This window comes from Leptodactylus fuscus, chromosome 4 (genome assembly GCF_031893055.1).
Source record: "Leptodactylus fuscus isolate aLepFus1 chromosome 4, aLepFus1.hap2, whole genome shotgun sequence".
In the NCBI taxonomy this organism is placed as follows: domain Eukaryota; kingdom Metazoa; phylum Chordata; class Amphibia; order Anura; family Leptodactylidae; genus Leptodactylus; species Leptodactylus fuscus.
The window spans coordinates 76,666,155-76,684,123 of record NC_134268.1 but is presented as its reverse complement, the minus strand read 5'-3'; the positions used below and the strand labels follow the sequence as shown (position 1 = coordinate 76,684,123).

Sequence of the window (17,969 nt, the reverse complement as noted above, 5' to 3'; positions counted from 1 at the left end):
CTTTTGGCAGTGCGGACAGGTACCATGTCCTGTTGGAAATGAAATTTCCATCTCCATAAAGCTTGTGGGCAGAGGGAAGCCTGAAGTGCTCTAGAATTTCCTGGTAGACGGCTGCACTGACTTTGGTCTTGATAAAACACAGCGGACCTACACCAGCAGAAGACATGGCCCCCAAACCATCACTGATTGTGGAAACTTCACACTAGACCTCAAGCAGCTTGGATTGTGTACAGCGGCCTCTCCACTCTTCCTCCAGACTCTGGGACCTTCCAAATGAAATGCAAAATTTACTTTCATCTAAAAACACCTTTGACCACTGAGCTGCAGTCCATAACTTTTAGTGATATTCTTATTTATTGAGATACAATAGTATTTATGTTGGTCAGTACGTACTTTTCAGTATCCATTATCTGGTACATATGTGATGGCTAGCAGGGCGCTATAACACCTGCCTGAGCATAAAACATCCACTATAAAAGAAGAGCATGAAAAGCCTATGGTTATTCAGAATCAGCCGATATGGAAACTGATGCAAGATAAAATAAAGAGCAGCAACAAAGTAGAGCAGACATATAATTATAGTTACACCAGAAGTGAAAAAATAACTTCTCTCTGCTTCTTGAGCGAGAAATTTACACACGGTGACTTTTTTACATCTAAGCACAAGCAAAGCTGCTTTGATGTATGTAGTCAAATATGGAGAAGTGCTAAAACATTCAGCCTCGTAAGTACATAGCACCCCAGCACCAACCTACAATAGGATTCTGTGGATTAACGGTTACATGTCGCTTTGCCGTCACTTGTTCCTATACGTAGTGGCATTCAGTGCTGTATTATAGGCTGGTGGCATCTCCTCCTTGATATGCAACTCGAATTTACAGTTGTGTGTAAGGTTGTCCATACATAGTCTTGTCATGTATTGTAAGGTTATGTTCACATCTACGCTGACATTTCTGGATTGGTCAAATGACTGACACACTGCACCTGACAAACCTTATACATTATAATGGGTCAGTCAGGTTTCCATGTGTTATTTGATAGGGTTTAGGATTGGTGCAGCCTCTAGTGCAGTTGTGAACATAGTCTAAAGGGAGCCATGTACTTTAAATAGCTGTTGGCCGATTACTCATAGAGCAGACCACTGCCATGTCATTCCTCCATATACATGTACTTGTGACTCATCTGAGAAGTATATGTATACGGAAATAAGAGGAGTCTGTTATCTTTTACTATACTCACCTTCCCAAGAACCAAATAGTTAGGTACGTTGAATTCCACTTGCCCAAACCCCTTCAAAATGACATGTTATTTTTTATTAATAACATCCAATGTGTATGGCCAGATTTACTTTGGAACATAGAAAATGGAGGTTTAAGGTAAGATATTTGCTGGGGCTGACTTGACTATGTGAAATTCTGTTTATTGAGGTTGTGGCATATTGTTAGCTCTTGTGTAAACTGAATTGCTGTATACAACCTGATTAGATTAGGATTCTTTGTAATAGCCTGACATGAGAGGAGTAAAACATTTATTTGGTAAGATATTACCAGGGATTTATGAATGACACCATAAGAAAGCGTTTAGTAATTAAATCCGTGTGAAAACAAGAAGTCACTATAGGTCTATCAACGTTTGGCGCTTATTCACAGCCTGCATCTGCATTATTCACTTGAATGGGAACAAAGCCACAGTACTCCATCACAGCCACTATAGATTAGAAAGAGTCGCCTTCTTCTGGCTCCATCCCAAATATAAGTATTGCTGCGGGTCTGAGAGTTGGGACCCCCAATAATCTTATATTGATGACCTATCCTTAAGATAGTTCATCAAAAATCCACAGCCCAGAAAAAACCCTTTCGGTAACAGCCACTTATAGTGCATGTATCATCTTGCATTTGACAAGTTCCATCTTGGTGTCATTTACTGAAGTAAGTAGTGCGGTGTTCTGCTTTAGTCCTACAAGTATGTACAAAGTCTCCTATGAGAATAGATAAGAGTTTAAAGCCGGCCATATACTTCAGATACTGGCGGGGATAACTATGTGCCAGACTCCTCCATTTACATTCTTGGAGACGTTCATGTCTCCTGAATTGTTAGAGGGGAAGAAGCCTGGTGTGTCTGTCAGCAGGTTAGCCCCTGAGAACAAAAGGAGTGGACAGATGAAATCTAACTGCCTGATCCCTTCCATTCCCATACACATTAAAGCATAACTGAACTTTCGGACAACTTTTGATTTTCTGGCATTATTTATCATTAAAGGGGTTGTCCCATCACAAGGATCCTATCTATACTGCTGGTTAATGTGGATGTAAGACTTTTCCTAAATACACTGCTTCAGCAAAACTGCTTTGTTTCTCCACTATCTTACTTTATTCAATTCATTGTGGCCACAGCCCTGACTTAGCTGCTCATGAGTCAAGTGATGTATCTGCTGCTCTCAGGGGGGAGGGAGGAGGGGCTAAGTGCAGGGAGCGAGCCTGTGTATCTAGCTAATCCTGTGTCTACACCATGTGACCTAGCTTCCTGCACTCAGATAGAGGAGCTGCTTTCATTTCTTCTGTTCTCCCAGTTATCAGGCTAGCTAATTCAGTTGTGTTCATTATGGCAGAGACAGGCAGTCTCTGTATGTAACACAGAATGGAGTTGCTGCTGCCTGTACTTCATAGTCCAATATGGGTGGGTGGAGCTACGCGGGAATTTGTGGGCGGAGCTAAACGGCAGGTTGCATGTGAAACCCCGCCCACCAAATGATGCAAGAAACCAGGAAGAAAGAAGATTTTACAGCAGTGAAGACTGATGAGTATGCGACGTGGGAATACCCCTTTAATACATTTTATAATATACTGGTACATATCTATGCTTTATAATGTCTGAGATATAACTATTTGAAGTGACCCTCCCCTACCCTCACTTTCTCTTACACAGACCCGTACTACCATACACAGTAACACTCAGTGAGAGGCAGAGACGGCTCTCAATACAGAGGCCAGGGAAAGAATAAAGAGATGTAGCACTGCATAGAAAGGAATTAAAATGTGTTAATAAACTATATTACAAAATTTATTAATGACACAGATACTGCCAGAAAATCAAATGTTGTACGAAATTTTAGTTGCAATTTAAATGGTCTTCATGTACTATTGAAGTCATTGGATTTGGATGATACACATCTGATGTCTATGGTATTATTTGCATTTAAAATGTTGTAGTTGTATAGTAAGCAGTGAAATGAAATGTTAGTAATAGCTCAGTAAATAGAATGTTGGTAAATGTTGTATTCCTTCATGTGATTATGTCTGGCTCATTAAAATAAAGCAAAACCTACATGTAGCCTTCAGTGTCATGGAGTCGCAGTCTGGTCTCTCTTCTACTGTTTTTCTGCATTGTTGTGTATTGCATATTCATTGCTAGACACTCCATTTAAGGCTAGGTTCACACTAGCACACGGTTGCCATCTTTAACGTCCGCATAGGGACCCAAAGGACGGAAACCCTGTCTGCCTAAAATAGTGGTTAACACCCATGGACCCCATGGATTATAATGTGGTCCACCAGGTTACCTCCCAATTTCCGCCGGAATCTCAGGCAGATTGTCCCAATTGCTAGTGTGAACCAAGTATCAAACTACTGATGTGTTTACCTAGGCAAAATACAGGAAAGTCTAAAATAAAACCAAAGCTTGCTGAATACAATGCTTCAATTAATAGTTTGATGTGACTTTTTTCCTCTGATGATTAGGCTGATGTTACATTAGTTTGCTGCATCTAGATATCAGGGATGTGGTCTGGTCGGTTTCTTTTGCCTGAGGATTGTTTCTCTCCTTAAAATGCTGATAAGCTTTGAATGTTGCTCTATATATTTTCTCGAGCCTTGCCGCGGCTATATATTTCATGTAGATTGTCTAATAACAGCAGTTTTACACTGAGTTCTCATAGGATGTAGTCATAGTAAATCAGCTGCTGTGGACTTGTCAGTGGCTTCAGTAGATGAGATTTAACTATATCTCATCTAAATGTTGCTTTAAAAACCTGCAGTGCAAATTGCCCTGCACTGCGGTTTTTCAACTTGTACCATGTAAGATCATCAATAGTGTATGGAACCGGCTGCTTCTGTATACCGTGCTGAGGCAGCTGCTAGGCAGGGGTGCTCAGTTTCGGATCCCCACAACCTCACAAATATTGCTGACCTAAGGCTAAGTCATAAATATTGAGTCATGGAGAACCCTTTTGAGGCTGAGGCCCCACGTTACGGAAACACAGTGTTTTTTTGTTTCAGATTTTGCTGCAGTTTCTCTAGCCAAAGTCTGGGGTGGAATGAGCAGTATATATAGGTATAAGTACTTTATATATTTCCCAATCCTCATATAGCCATTCTTGACTTTGGCTTAAAAAAAACACAGCAAAATCTGCAACAAAAAAAAGTTGCGTTTCGGCAACTGGGACCTCAGCCTTAAGGACTGGACTATAATGTTGATGCCTTTCCTGACTGCTTTATTGAAGTTTTCCTTGAATAGAAGTGAGTTGCAGTACCAGGCACAGCCATTATATAAATGAATCACACCATGACTACTGAATCATACCATATATTAGAGTGTCCCTGCTAAGATCACTTGTCCTTGTCATGTAATAAATGGATAGCTTGGTTGCTTATTGTCTTATTAGGTGATGTGAAACATTGTATCCATAACCTCATTCCGATCTATTACTGATTGTGACACTTCTTGTGTATTCATCTGGGTGGTGGGAGGATGTATTAAATGTACTTTATCCATCCCACTCGATAATAGAGATAATAGGTGAAGTCATTTTCGGGACCAGTTACACCTGAACTCAGTGATCCTTACAGCAATAACTATATCCTGTGTAATGAGTGTCATTTATTTTAGTAGAAATCTCCTACATGACTGATTCAGTGCTGTACTAGGCATAGAGGCGTATTAACAGCGGATGACTGCAGGTGCTGTAATCCTGTAGGTGAGCTCAGTAAAATGACTCTGCTATTGTGGGTTTGCAATGATTGTCTGTAGGTTTCATAATATAGCTTAAATGTTCTGAAAATGGTTGTATGATGAATATTAGTCATTTTTGTGTGTATCAAGCCTGTGAGCTTGTAGGATGTTGCCATACGGTCCAGAGGGTGCTGTCGCGAGGCAGACGCCGCGGATGAATCAGCCGCAGAATCCGCCTGAAGAAAGGGCAGCTCGCGGGAACAAACCGCTAGTGGAAAAAAGAACACTAGCAGTCTATGTGAACCTCCATACCCCTCTTGCCCCTTGTGAACTAGCCCTTATAGAAAAGGGGTTATCTCATCAGAGGGAACATATAGAAGGGAATCTCTATCTCGCAGGGCGGCCTTTCTATGTATTGAATGTGGACGATCATTCATTTGACAGCCTGACAAGGCATCAGTGACCGAAGTTAATGGATAAAATGGTTGGCGTGTTTTATTTCCCCACCATCAGAATTGTCTAGCAATGGCTTATTCTTTTTTTTACCACCATTGTGTGAGCCAATGTACCAGTGTACATTAATACAGTATGTGTCTATGATGGAATGGGATTTACCAATAGATCGTAAGAAAAACAATTGTTCAGATGAAAATAAAAGTAAACTGTTCCACTCAATATGTTGTCAGTTAATACTTGTCATGGATAATTCATTTGCACATGTTCTTATTGAAATAAGTATCTATTATGGGAAGGTTAACGGTTTCCGAAATACTATTGTATAGAGTTGGACATAAGGTCATTCCAGGTAGCTGTTTTCTATATGACTTGATCTTTGTGGTTGGTTTGTAAATAAAAAAAATAAATTGTAATGCTAAGCGAGAACGTCTTAGCATAGGACCGAAAAAAATCAGAGGTGGCGCAGGTTCTAAACCTGCTGCATCTTATTCGGTTTCATGCAGAGGTTTAGCTCACCGAGATGTCCATGATCAATTATTATGTCAAGAGCCTTCTTCAGGGTTATTGGTGTTAACGTAAGAATTGGATTTATCTCTGTGGTTTATCATGAAAGGTATCCAGATAAGTATTGTCAAAGAGAACAATTCAGAATGTCAGTCATGCTTAGTGTCCCTCCACTCCACTTATTTCTGACATGGATGGGCAGTCATACAATGTAAGATAGCCACTCCTCAGATGGATCAATAGAGCTTAGTGAGTAAGGGCTGGAACATGTCTGCCAAGTGCTATGAAAGTATATAAAACCTAGTACACATCACCCCATCCTCTCGATTTAATGCTGCTTGCACATTGCCGTTTCCCAACACTAGGTCTTTATGTTGGAGGTAAACATGTGGATTCCATAAGATCACATTCAAACATACATAGCGTAACCGATGCTTTTCTTTTAATAGGACACCAAGTCCAAAGGATTGAACTTTGGAGTCTGTTGTACCTACCATGTGGCAGTGTGTGTGTGTGTGTTTTTTTGTTTTTTTTTGTGTGCGACAGAGAACTGCCTACTTTTTTTTTTTAGAAGGGAGTCTGTCAGCAGGAAAATGAATATCAAACTAATGGTAGTACCTTGTAGGGCAGCTTCTACACTTTCCAAAGATGCCGTCCATACCAGGCATTGCAACTCCTTTTTCATGAAAATCAGTTTTACTCTTCTGCTCATTAACTTGAATTGTGTCATAGCTTCGCTTTCCGTAACCGCCGCCAAGCTCCGTCCCCCATTGCTTGAGTGACATCTCCTACTTTGTCTGCAGTTGCTTCTGTCTATGAGATGTTAAACATGTTTAGGCAGGGTTATGACAGGCTCTAGAGCAGGGGCATGCATTTTTTATACATTGTTCCGAGTCAAATTAAAAAAAAATCATAGATGAGGTGCTCAGAGTGCCGCACAATAATTGTAAGGCTGAAAATCCCTATACTAATGTCATACAGCACCACCCATAACACCGAAGTGCTGCTATCAGATGCTTCTGGACACATACATTTACTGCTTTTTCCCAGGATGCATTTGTACTAGTAATTTGTTAGTATTTCTGGTTGGTGCAATTTCAGCAAAGCAAGTGAGAATCCCTTATTAGTGTTCAGTATCAGCTGACAGATGTCTGATATAGTAATATTGTTTATATTTTTCATATTTCTTAATTTGTATTTTTTTTTCTTTCTTTTTTTTTTTTTTTACAGATGGATCAAGTGATGCAAGATGTACAGAGACAGAGGTAAATTATGTTATTCCTTCTGTATAAGATCATTCCTTCTGGGCCATTGCAGTATCTTGTACTTTAACGTACAAATGTAATCATTGCAGGCTTGAAAACTGAAGAGCAAAGGGATGTATATGATCCACTATACAAATACTTGTAGGTTTAATAGTCCACCCTTCAGGGTTTGTACAGTTGTACTCTATTTGCTGCCACATACAAGCTCCTCTTTCATAGTCAGTCACTTTGCATACTCAGTTATTGCATTAGGCTGGGACTACAGGGGTAACCCTGTCTTGTATGACTGGCAGAATGCCATATGCTTTATAGGGAACTCACAGTAATGACCTCAATGCAGATCGCTGGAATAAGATGTTAATTTGGAGTATGGAGGAGGCCAGGCTCCGTTTTGCTTGGATGTATCTTTTTTTTTTTTTTTCTATGTGCATACAATTCCTATACAGTGTGTACAAAAATTCCTACAGGATCCAGTGCTGCTTTTGGGGTAGCTTTTCATGCAGTATATAGTACTAATTGTGTCTCAGTACCTGGAGGATACATACAGTGATACTCCACAACAGAGCCATCACAGTAAATGGGTAATAAACCATTCAATGACTGCACAAGTATTATAAAATATAGTTACATACAGGTATATTAAACTGGGCTATATCTGCACAGAAGGAACAGATTGATGTCACAACAGGAAAATACAATTTTATATTGTGTTTTCCATTCCAGTAGAGTACTATAAGGGCCATGTTTTATTGACCTATCCTCCTCCATTACAGCAGGGAGTACAGCATGTATTGCCGAGCAGCGGATCAGGACGTGAGCAGTATACAGCATTGCATCTTACTGAACTGTATACGCAGTGCTCACTGACTAATATACTATATCTGCTTACCCTCTCCTGCAGCCGCTCAGTTTTCATGCATCTGCAGATTTTGCAGAGATGTTTCAAAATGTCCCTGCAACATCTTAAGACGTTGAGCAGTCTGTAAGCAGTTAAAGTGGGAAATCCTTTTTGATACAATGTGAAATAAGAAGTACGATATGCATAAACTTGTAACGTGCACATATACAGTAAGTAGAGCCTTTTATATGTACTGTCAAGGTTATATAGCATGTGCTTCCAGGACTTATCTGCCACTGTGTACACGAGAAGAATATCACGCAGTGCAGCTGCTGCTATAACTAAGGTGTGTCATTGTGAAAACATTACTTCTATGGGAATCCAGTCTGACCATCCTTGTCAGAAATTCTTTTACTGATATGCGGGCTTAGAATACTATGTGTTTTTTCAGAACCAAATTCTGTTACAGTTCTAACCCAGGAATAAGTAAAGATATGTTCCTGTATTTCTTTGGCTCTTGACCGACAACAGAGTTTGCTGGCTTGTGGACTGAGGCTACTTTTTTCATCAAAAATTTGGAAAGAAAGAGGCTATTGACTGACTTTTCAGAATAAATATATGATAAGTGTACACTTTATTTCTAAAATGTACAGAATCCACAGTCTACATGTACGGAAAGAAGCCCTGGCAAATTTCATAATGTTCTGTGACTGGTGTTGCAGCCCTTTTCACTGACCGGGGTTGATCCTAGATACAAGTCAAACATTTTTTTTATTTTTTTTTAACCTTCTTTAGCACCCCTTAAGGCACACTTCCGAAGTATGTACACCAGTGGTATAATATCACATACTTGCCTAGGCTGGTTTGTACAACTATTGTGCGGCGATTAGTGTCCATTTCCATCCTTTTACACAGGTCGATCGCACCTTGATTCTTTCGTGTTGATCATCGCCAGCGCATCCCTGTTTATACTGGTCGGTGCACTGCCAATAATCTTGCACTGTATGCCTGACTTTTGGCAAAAAAGATGAGGATGACTGAGGTGGCTCCGGTTACATCCACCGCACATTTGACAACCTATTCACCCTCATTGGCCACCACTGTTACAGGGAACAGCATACAGCCATTGGCCACTGCAGGTTAGCAGAGCTTTTCTTACGGCATGGATACCACCAGTGCTGCATCATTTCTCCTGATATGGACCAATTATTGGGGATTCTACGGCTGTTTCTTCTCACTGATCAACCAAATAATAGTTCCCCATAAAGGGGCTTTAAAATGTAAAAACCTAGAGATGGGAGTAACTTCTCCTGCCTCCTATTCAGACATGTTCATGAGACATTTTTACTCCTCCTGAGCACGATCCAAATTAATGTCTAACTAATCTAAGTGATCTTTTCCCACAACCTCTGTTTTAGTAAAAAGACATGGAAGAATGATCAAATGAAAATTAATCTGTAAACCAGTGTCTGGGCTCTGGCAGATCCTGTGTTAAGCTGATGGTATGGGAGCTAATGTATATGTAGTGATTTACTGGCTGCATTGTGTAAAACCTCACTGAGCATTTATGTATCACAGGGAAGAACTGGCGTTTTTGTGCATAGCAGCCAGTATGATTTTTTTAGAAGATAAAGCAGAGTTACACAAGACTATTGTAAAGAGACTTCATTGGAAAGATGCAGATCTGCTGGTTTGCTACAGAATTGACATTGGGCTAAAGTAAGGAACAGAATCCTAAGGGAATGTGAGTTCTAAAACCCAGGGACCCTGCAATGGGGGTATGAACTTTCCTACATAGAATCACTACCTGTAAAGTTCTCTGTTAGTGTTAGCTTATGTGAACATCATAAATAAGTGCTGCCAAGTCAGAAGGTGCTGTCAGATGGCTAGAGGTCATGATAAGTGGCAAGCAGAGTAAATGCCAAGAAGGTCAGGACAGACATCAGACAGGTGACAGAGATCAGGAGAACAATTTAGTTCTAAGTGGTACTTAAAGGACCTTATTGCCTAGGCCTAGAGTAGCGGGTGATTGAGCTGCTGTACGTTTTACCGGTGAATGCACGCACTACATACAGTCCTATGAAAAAGTTTGGGCACCCCTATTAATCTTAATCATTTTTAGTTCTAAATATTTTGGTGTTTATAACAGCCATTTCAGTTTGATATATCTAATAACTGATGGACACAGTAATATTTCAGGATTGAAATGAGGTTTATTGTACTAACAGAAAATGCGCAATATGCATTAAACCAAAATTTGACCGGTGCAAAAGTATGGGAACCTCAACAGAAAAGTGACATTAATATTTAGTAGATCCTCCTTTTGCAAAGATAACAGCCTCTAGTCGCTTCCTGTAGCTTTTAATCAGTTCCTGGATCCTGGATAAAGGTATTTTGGACAAACAATTCAAGTTCAGTTAAGTTAGATGGTCGCCGAGCATGGACAGCCCGCTTCAAATCATCCCACAGATGTTCAATGATATTCAGGTCTGGGGACTGGGATGGCCATTCCAGAACATTGTAATTGTTCCTCTGCATGAATGCCTGAGGATTTGGAGCGGTGTTTTGGATCATTGTCTTGCTGAAATATCCATCCCCGGCGTAACTTCAACTTCGTCACTGATTCTTGAACATTATTCTCAAGAATCTGCTGATACTGAGTGGAATCCATGCGACTCTCAACTTTAACAAGATTCCCGATGCCGGCATTGGCCACACAGCCCCAAAGCATGATGGAACCTCCACCAAATTTTACAGTGGGTAGCAAGTGTTTTTCTTGGAATGCTGTTTCTTTTTGGACGCCATGCATAACGCCTTTTTTTATAACCAAACAACTCAATTTTTGTTTCCAAAATGAAGCTGCCTTGTCCAAATGTGCTTTTTCATACCTCAGGCAACTCTATTTGTGGCGTACGTGCAGAAACGGCTTCTTTCTCATCACTCTCCCATACAGCTTCTATTTGTGCAAAGTGCGCTGTATAGTTGACCGATGCACAGTGACACCATCTGCAGCAAGATGATGCTGCAGCTCTTTGGAGGTGGTCTGTGGATTGTCCTTGACTGTTCTCACCATTCTTCTTCTCTGCCTTTCTGATATTTTTCTTGGCCTGCCACTTCTGGGCTTAACAAGAACTGTCCCTGTGGTCTTCCATTTCCTTACTATGTTCCTCACAGTGGAAACTGAAAGGTTAAATCTCTGAGACAACTTTTTGTATCCTTCCCCTGAACAACTATGTTGAACAATCTTTGTTTTCAGATCATTTGAGAGTTGTTTTGAGTAGCCCATGATGCCACTCTTCAGAGGAGATTCAAATAGGAGATCAACTTGCAATTGGCCACCTTAAATACCTTTTCTTATGATTGGATACATCTGGCTATGAAGTTCAAAGTTCACTGAGGTTACAAAACCAATTTTGTGCTTCAGTAAGTCAGTAAAAAGTAGTTAGGGGAATTCAAATCAATAAAATGATAAGGGTGCCCATACTTTTGCACTGGTCAAATTTTGGTTTAATGCATATTGCACATTTTCTGTTAGTACAATAAACCTCATTTCAATCCTGAAATATTACTGTGTCCATCAGTTATTAGATATATCAAACTGAAATGGCTGTTGCAAACACCAAAATATTTAGAACAAAAAATGATTAAGATTAATAGGGGTGCCCAAACTTTTTCATAGGACTGTATTGGAGTTTTTGTATGCAGATACTTAGTGTAATACAATGTTCCTTATGTGCGTTGTTCTGGCCCTCTAATGGATGAGAACAACGAACACTGCAGCACAGATGTGAGCAAAGCGGGAGCAGATAGCGTGCTAGAACTGTCAACCACAGGTTACCAGAATTTTCTGCACAAAAGTTGACCTGCAGTTTAGGTTTTGAATTTAACTTAATGTCAATTATTTTTGTGGATTTTCATTGTGTATATCGCACTTTTCTTCATATATACAGATGCATGTAGAGGTCATAGGACTAAACCATAAAATATTGAACAGGTTTCTGTTCTATCTGTCTGTGCAGCCTAGTCTGCTTAATCTAACAGTAAGTTCCATGGAGAACACGGATTGTACACCGATGCCATCCTTGAGCTGTCTGGCCTGTTTTCCATGAACCTGCCTTAGGCTCTGTTCACATATGTTAGCCATAAGCAAAATAAAATGCTACACAGACACTTTTCTGGTGTTATTTGGATGTCAGGGCTCCTAGCTGCCGGCCTAAAAATCATTCTGCAAACAGCTATCACATGCCATATTAAAGCTGCTTGCCTCTTCTAACTTAAAGTGTGCAATACTGCCCCCAAGAGCAGAATAACAGATCAGCTCAACTCTATCTGTAGATTAAGGTTTGCGGTGACTTAAGAAAGTGCTCATGTGTACATCTTAATTGTTTGTGACACATTGAACTGCTGTTCAACTCCCTGGCTGTCAGTAACATGGCTGTGAGCGAAGTGATAAGCAAAGATCAGTGCAAGAAACACACTGCGCCAGCAGCAGCTGCAATGCTAATGCCAAGCAAGCATCTAGCGGGATGTCACTGTCCGCAAGGCACCTTGAAGCACTTCTTATACGACACTGATTACATTACATAGAAATGGTCACATACTGTGCAGTGTCCGGACACCATGCTGGGATTACACATCTCTAACACCAAGTGCTTGTTAGGTATATTGTTCTTGCAGTTTGTCTTGCTGATGCAGATATTGCGGTGTAAAACTTTAAGATTCCCTAGAGAATACAGACTCGGATAAAGCAGAATTATCCGGCCGTGGAGGTAGATATACCGATGACTTCTGGTAGTTCAGTAGGATGAGCAGCATGATCAATGACTGTGGGGCTGTGCAGCATCTACGGGCTTCTAGCTACAGTAGATGAAAGGGAATGTATAATATATACATAAATAATATAATGCGAGTAACAACCTAAAAGCTCAGTAATATTGTACCATACGTCTATGGAAAGAAAGAAACAATGTAGTTTATATTGGTTTATATTAGGTAATTGCATAAATAGCAGTTCCATAATATGTGATTATTTACTGTCTGTAATAACCAGTGGATTTCTCTACAGCAGCCTGTTTTTTCTATGTGCGCAGGAGTCACAGGTCATAGACCTGGGTATAGTGTAGAATATATGCAGGAGGGTAGTAAGTGCTGCTTAGAAGACGTGCCATCTTGCTCATACTCTTGCCATTTCAAAGCTATAACACTGAAGATGGATGTTTATAGCCTCAGGATATCATGATCTGTGTGTAGTGAGCCTTATCAATATGCTTGTGGATGAGTCAGTTTATGGAGCAGAGTAAAACACTAAATTCTTGTGTAGGAAGAGGCGCCTCACATTACCAGTCTTTATTGGTTGGGTATTTGGGGCTTTATATGTGGTGTACGGTTTCTGTTTATATGAAGGTGCATTTACAAGGTGTTTTGTTGGAAAGAATTAATATTAGGCCGTAAAAATCTTAATTCCTATAGAGCTGATGTTATTTTGAGTCCAAAATGTCGCTATTGAGGGCTGCTATTTAAAAGGATTCTATCATTGTGAAAACTTATTTTTAACTAAGCGTATATTTGCATAGCCTTTAGAATGGCTATTTCACACATACCTTTCATTTGTTAATCCTCTCAGCTGTTTTTGTATTAGCCCACTTTTATTGATATGCTAATTAGTCAGCACGGAGCACTCTGGAAGTTCAGTGAGCACTGTGTGCTGTGTGTACACAGTGGGAGGTGAGAGCAGCCTCATCATTATCAGCAGCCTCCCTGCTCCTACCTCCCCCTGTGTACACACAGCACACAGTGCTCACTGAACTTCCAGAGTGCTCTGTGCTGGGAGGATTAACAAATGAAAGGTATGTCTGGAATAGCCGTTCTAAAGGCTATGCAAATATACGCTTAGTTAAAAATAAGTTTTCCCAATGACAGAATCCCTTTTAAGGGAACCTGCATGAATTGTTGAGGGATCTATTTTGTTTTACTTGTTCATTCATGGGTCATGCTGCTAAAGGGCCAACGTTCCAGGGGATCAGTTTTTCCAGTGGAACTTTAGAAAGCAAGGTCTTTGTGTTTGCTATTAATGGAAAGGGATCTTCCAAAGTCTTGCCCCAGAGATCAGTTGAATAGATCTTCACTAGTGCCTCTACTAAATAAACTCGGTGGATGAAAACAACGAACACCTAATAGACCCAGTTATAGTCAATGGGGTCCATCAGGCTCCGTATGTATGGGTATGATACCCCAACGCAGATGTGAACATATAGTATTAATGTTATCCTGAGTATTTACAGTGATGTTTCTGTACGCCTATTGTTTGCCTTATTTCCAAGCAGTCCAACCTGACCATTCACATGCTGTAACAATACAATATCATTGTGACCTTGAAGACCTGCCAGAGGAAAGTAAACACATGAGAGAGAAACTTAAGGCTTAGTGCGAGAACAATGTAGACGTGATGTTTGCTTTCAGACAAAAAGTTCATAAAATGGTGATACAAAGTAAATCCAGTAAAAATATTGTTAGACACTTTCCTTTATATTTTTAAAGATAAAATCTCTTACAGGAATCGGTCAAGGATGTGCAGACTATACTAGTGAGTGGAAGTGCACTCATTGAAATTGTATCCAAGCTCTTGGTCTAGAGCTGCCGATTTATTGAATATTGTGTATAGCACCGAAAATCTGCATCAAAGTGCCGTATAACACCTGTGGCCAAGGTGTTCAGAATACACAGAAATCTGTGCAGCATCTTATGCATTGAATTACCCTGTTATTTTATACTATACAGCGTGAAAGGAGATCCGCACTGGAGAGCCAGGAATGGATTGACAGAATGTAGAGGTATAAGAAGCTTACTATATATCCCCTATTTCTTTTGTAGTCTTTCTTGTCTTTAGCTTAAAAAAAAAAAAAAAAAAGCAGCAAAATCTGCAAAAAAAATTCCAAAACTGCGTTTCCGCAAACTGGGGCCTCAGCCTAAAGGAGTTCATGTGACTTAGAAGCCTGACTGACTTTCATATGTGTCCATAAAGTGGAGGATGGGTGTCACAAACCAGGGGTTTGACTTGAAGCACATATTTTTAATGTACTTATACTAGAATCTGATGAATCTGCCCCATTGCTGACTTCTTTGAGATTATTGTAAGGCTTTGAGTGGATACAAATAAAGCCAGTCAGATCAGTATTCTACAAGTGGAAACCATATTTCCGTATATTCACCCAAGCTATTGCTATGATTGGTCACTGTGAACCATATAATAGCATAGATATCAGTGTACTATGTAATTGTCATGTCTATCAGACGTATAAGCAGACAAGGTTTCCACCTCTGTGTGGCTTTGCAGCATATGTGTTTCAAGATTTATCTGCTTGGAGAGTGATGCTTTGTCAAGCTCTGACAGTATGTGGGACCATCACAGCGAGGTAGATGGACATGTATTATATACTCCATTTATTATCACATCAGAATTTCTCGCTTGCAAACCCAGCATGTCTTGCATTGTCTCTCACAGTATGGAATAAGAGGCCCCAGACAAATCAAAATTATGTTCTGTTTGTGCATTAACCTCCTGCTGATAATGTTGGTAGATTTTCTACTTATAATTTATTTGTTGTTTAAGCATTCGGTTGGCCCCCTATATGATAAGGTATGTAGTAAATATCACGGTAGAACAAGAACAAGTTCTCCCCATGGTCCATTATTCATATTTACTAGCAAATCTGAACCTACCTGATAGACTAGAAATTGGAAGGGCTGGTGGGCAAAGCTGCGGCATCAGAGCCATGATTCCTTATTGTAGCCAGGTTATCAGGCAGGGACAGTGCATGAGAATATCTTAGTCATAGTAAAGAATAAATGGCTGGGCTGGAAAGTTTTTGCTTTCCAACTTTTGACGACTTCTTAAAGATTTAGACTTTGACCCTCATTTACGAAGACTGATGCGCCTACAAAAATGCGACTCAGTTTGGGGCATTTTAGCACATCTCAAACACACTGTGCGAAGCAATTTGGTAATCTAGGCAGTCCGGGGTGGAGCGCTCTAGTTTACCAAGAGTTACTAAGCAGCCATGCCAAGTCCATCTTCTGAGCTTCTTCCAGTTGTGAGGCTGATACTTTTGTCTTTCTAAATTGTTATTATCCTGAAACCAAGTTTCTCATGTGGCTATATACCGGCCCTTGACAGACCAGATCTTTTAGAGAAATGATACATTTCGACTGATACTGTAGCTCACAGGCTGAGCATTGTGTTGTTTTTTTTTCACTGTATTTCAGATGCATCTCGGGCTACCCTATAACAGTACAATAGCTTGTGTGAAGAATAGCCGTGTACAGTGTGCCTTTGCTAATAGCCGGTAATCGAGTCACAGAAAGCAGCTCTTGGCAGGAGAAGAGTCCTGATAACTGCTAATGGACTGAATAAATCTCTACTGTAATATAACATCTCACTGCACTGCAAACAAGGATCCCATTGCACTGAACTTTCATCTTCGTGGAGACTTCTCCATTTACCTTTTCATTTTAATCCAAATATTCACATTGAAATATAAAGGGAGATAACTTTCTCGGTTTAAGTAACATAGTAAGCCTCCTGTGTGCTTCTGTATAGTGGATTTGTTGAAATTCGTCTTCTTTTTGGTTATTTCTTGTGCAGTCATGTACGGGTACTTTGTATTTGGTTTTGGTATCTTTTTATCTCCAGCTAAATATATAGTTAGAAACAATCAATGTCTTTCTTTTGTTGCTGAGTATTTTTACCTTATACGATAAACTATCTAGTGCCTAATATCGCCAAAAATATTATATTAATATACAAAATCGGAAATACAAAGAAAGTGCCTGTCTGTTTCAGACGTTAATTAAGTCTTCGATATTATGTACAGATAATACCCTGATCTATTTAAAATAATTTTTCTTCTTATTTACTAGTATTTTAGTGTGTGATTTCTCTAACATAAAGTAGCTCTCTCTACACCCTTCCCAGCATGGATAACTTTTAATAATAAAACTAAACTTTCTCAACTAAATTTGACAGAATTCTTTCTGTGTAAAACAAAAATCAACCAAAACAAACACTCCTCTTGCCCCCCACTCCAAAAACATACATGCCATATTTATTATAAGGTTTAGTCAGTTTTTGCATAGTGTTTGTCAAGAGGATACAGCTTAGTGAAAAAAGGAGTATATCTGTTGTATGCACAACATTCATTTGAGCTTGAGCCACTGTGACAAGTTTGTTGCATTCTTAGGGTCTAAGTTAGGTGCGGAGGTCCTAGTTCGTCTAAAAGGACTTATTCACATGACAACTATCTCTGGCCGTGTGCCTGTCATTTTATTAATGGCCAGTACATGGTATCATAGGCATAAATAGATCTGTTCACATGACTAATCTGAGAAGAAATTGAACCTGTCATGTGGCAGGCCATTTTAAGGGTCCCACAATAGATTCAAGTCTATAAGGGATCCATGTATACTGATGACTACCCTCGGATGTACATCCTGCAATGAAAAATATACTCTTTCATAGCCAAGTACTCGGCCCTGTTGTGACTCTGAACCATTAGACTGAATTAGTAAATCTGCCATCTTGTTTCTAGAGGCGAATAGCTTTATTCATAATGCACTGAACAGTGAGACACTAGGTCTGGAGGGCACCATACTACAGAGCCATACAGCCTCCATGTATGTAGGTCTGCCCTGTCCATAAGGCTCCAAGGTCCTTATCACACAAATATATCTGGGCAGAGTAATACTAGCCCTGTGTTGGCCACGACAAAGGCCTCTCTAAATTCTGTAAAATCTAACTAAATTCACAGCATCAGAGTGAGTGAGCTTCAGAACTACCATGTCATATAGAGTCAGGACAGTACGGCTACAGCCATAGTATCACAAATATCCAATTAGAGAAGCCATGGTCAAACCAGTAAGTATGGTCAGCGCTCATACGGTATTTCTTGGCCTTAATATGTTCA

At 39.9% G+C, this 17,969-nt stretch overlaps 1 protein-coding gene across 4 annotated transcripts in view; it reads left to right on the top strand.

Moving 5' to 3' along the window:
• Positions 1-17,969, top strand: part of SPIRE1 (spire type actin nucleation factor 1) — a 120,452-nt gene that overhangs the window by 10,036 nt on the left and 92,447 nt on the right. For all 4 annotated transcript variants that reach the window (XM_075270699.1, XM_075270696.1, XM_075270698.1 and 1 more), the window contains exon 2: positions 7,138-7,172. In XM_075270699.1, the coding sequence (XP_075126800.1) occupies positions 7,138-7,172 (35 nt within the window). The remainder of the gene's footprint in view (positions 1-7,137; positions 7,173-17,969) is intronic.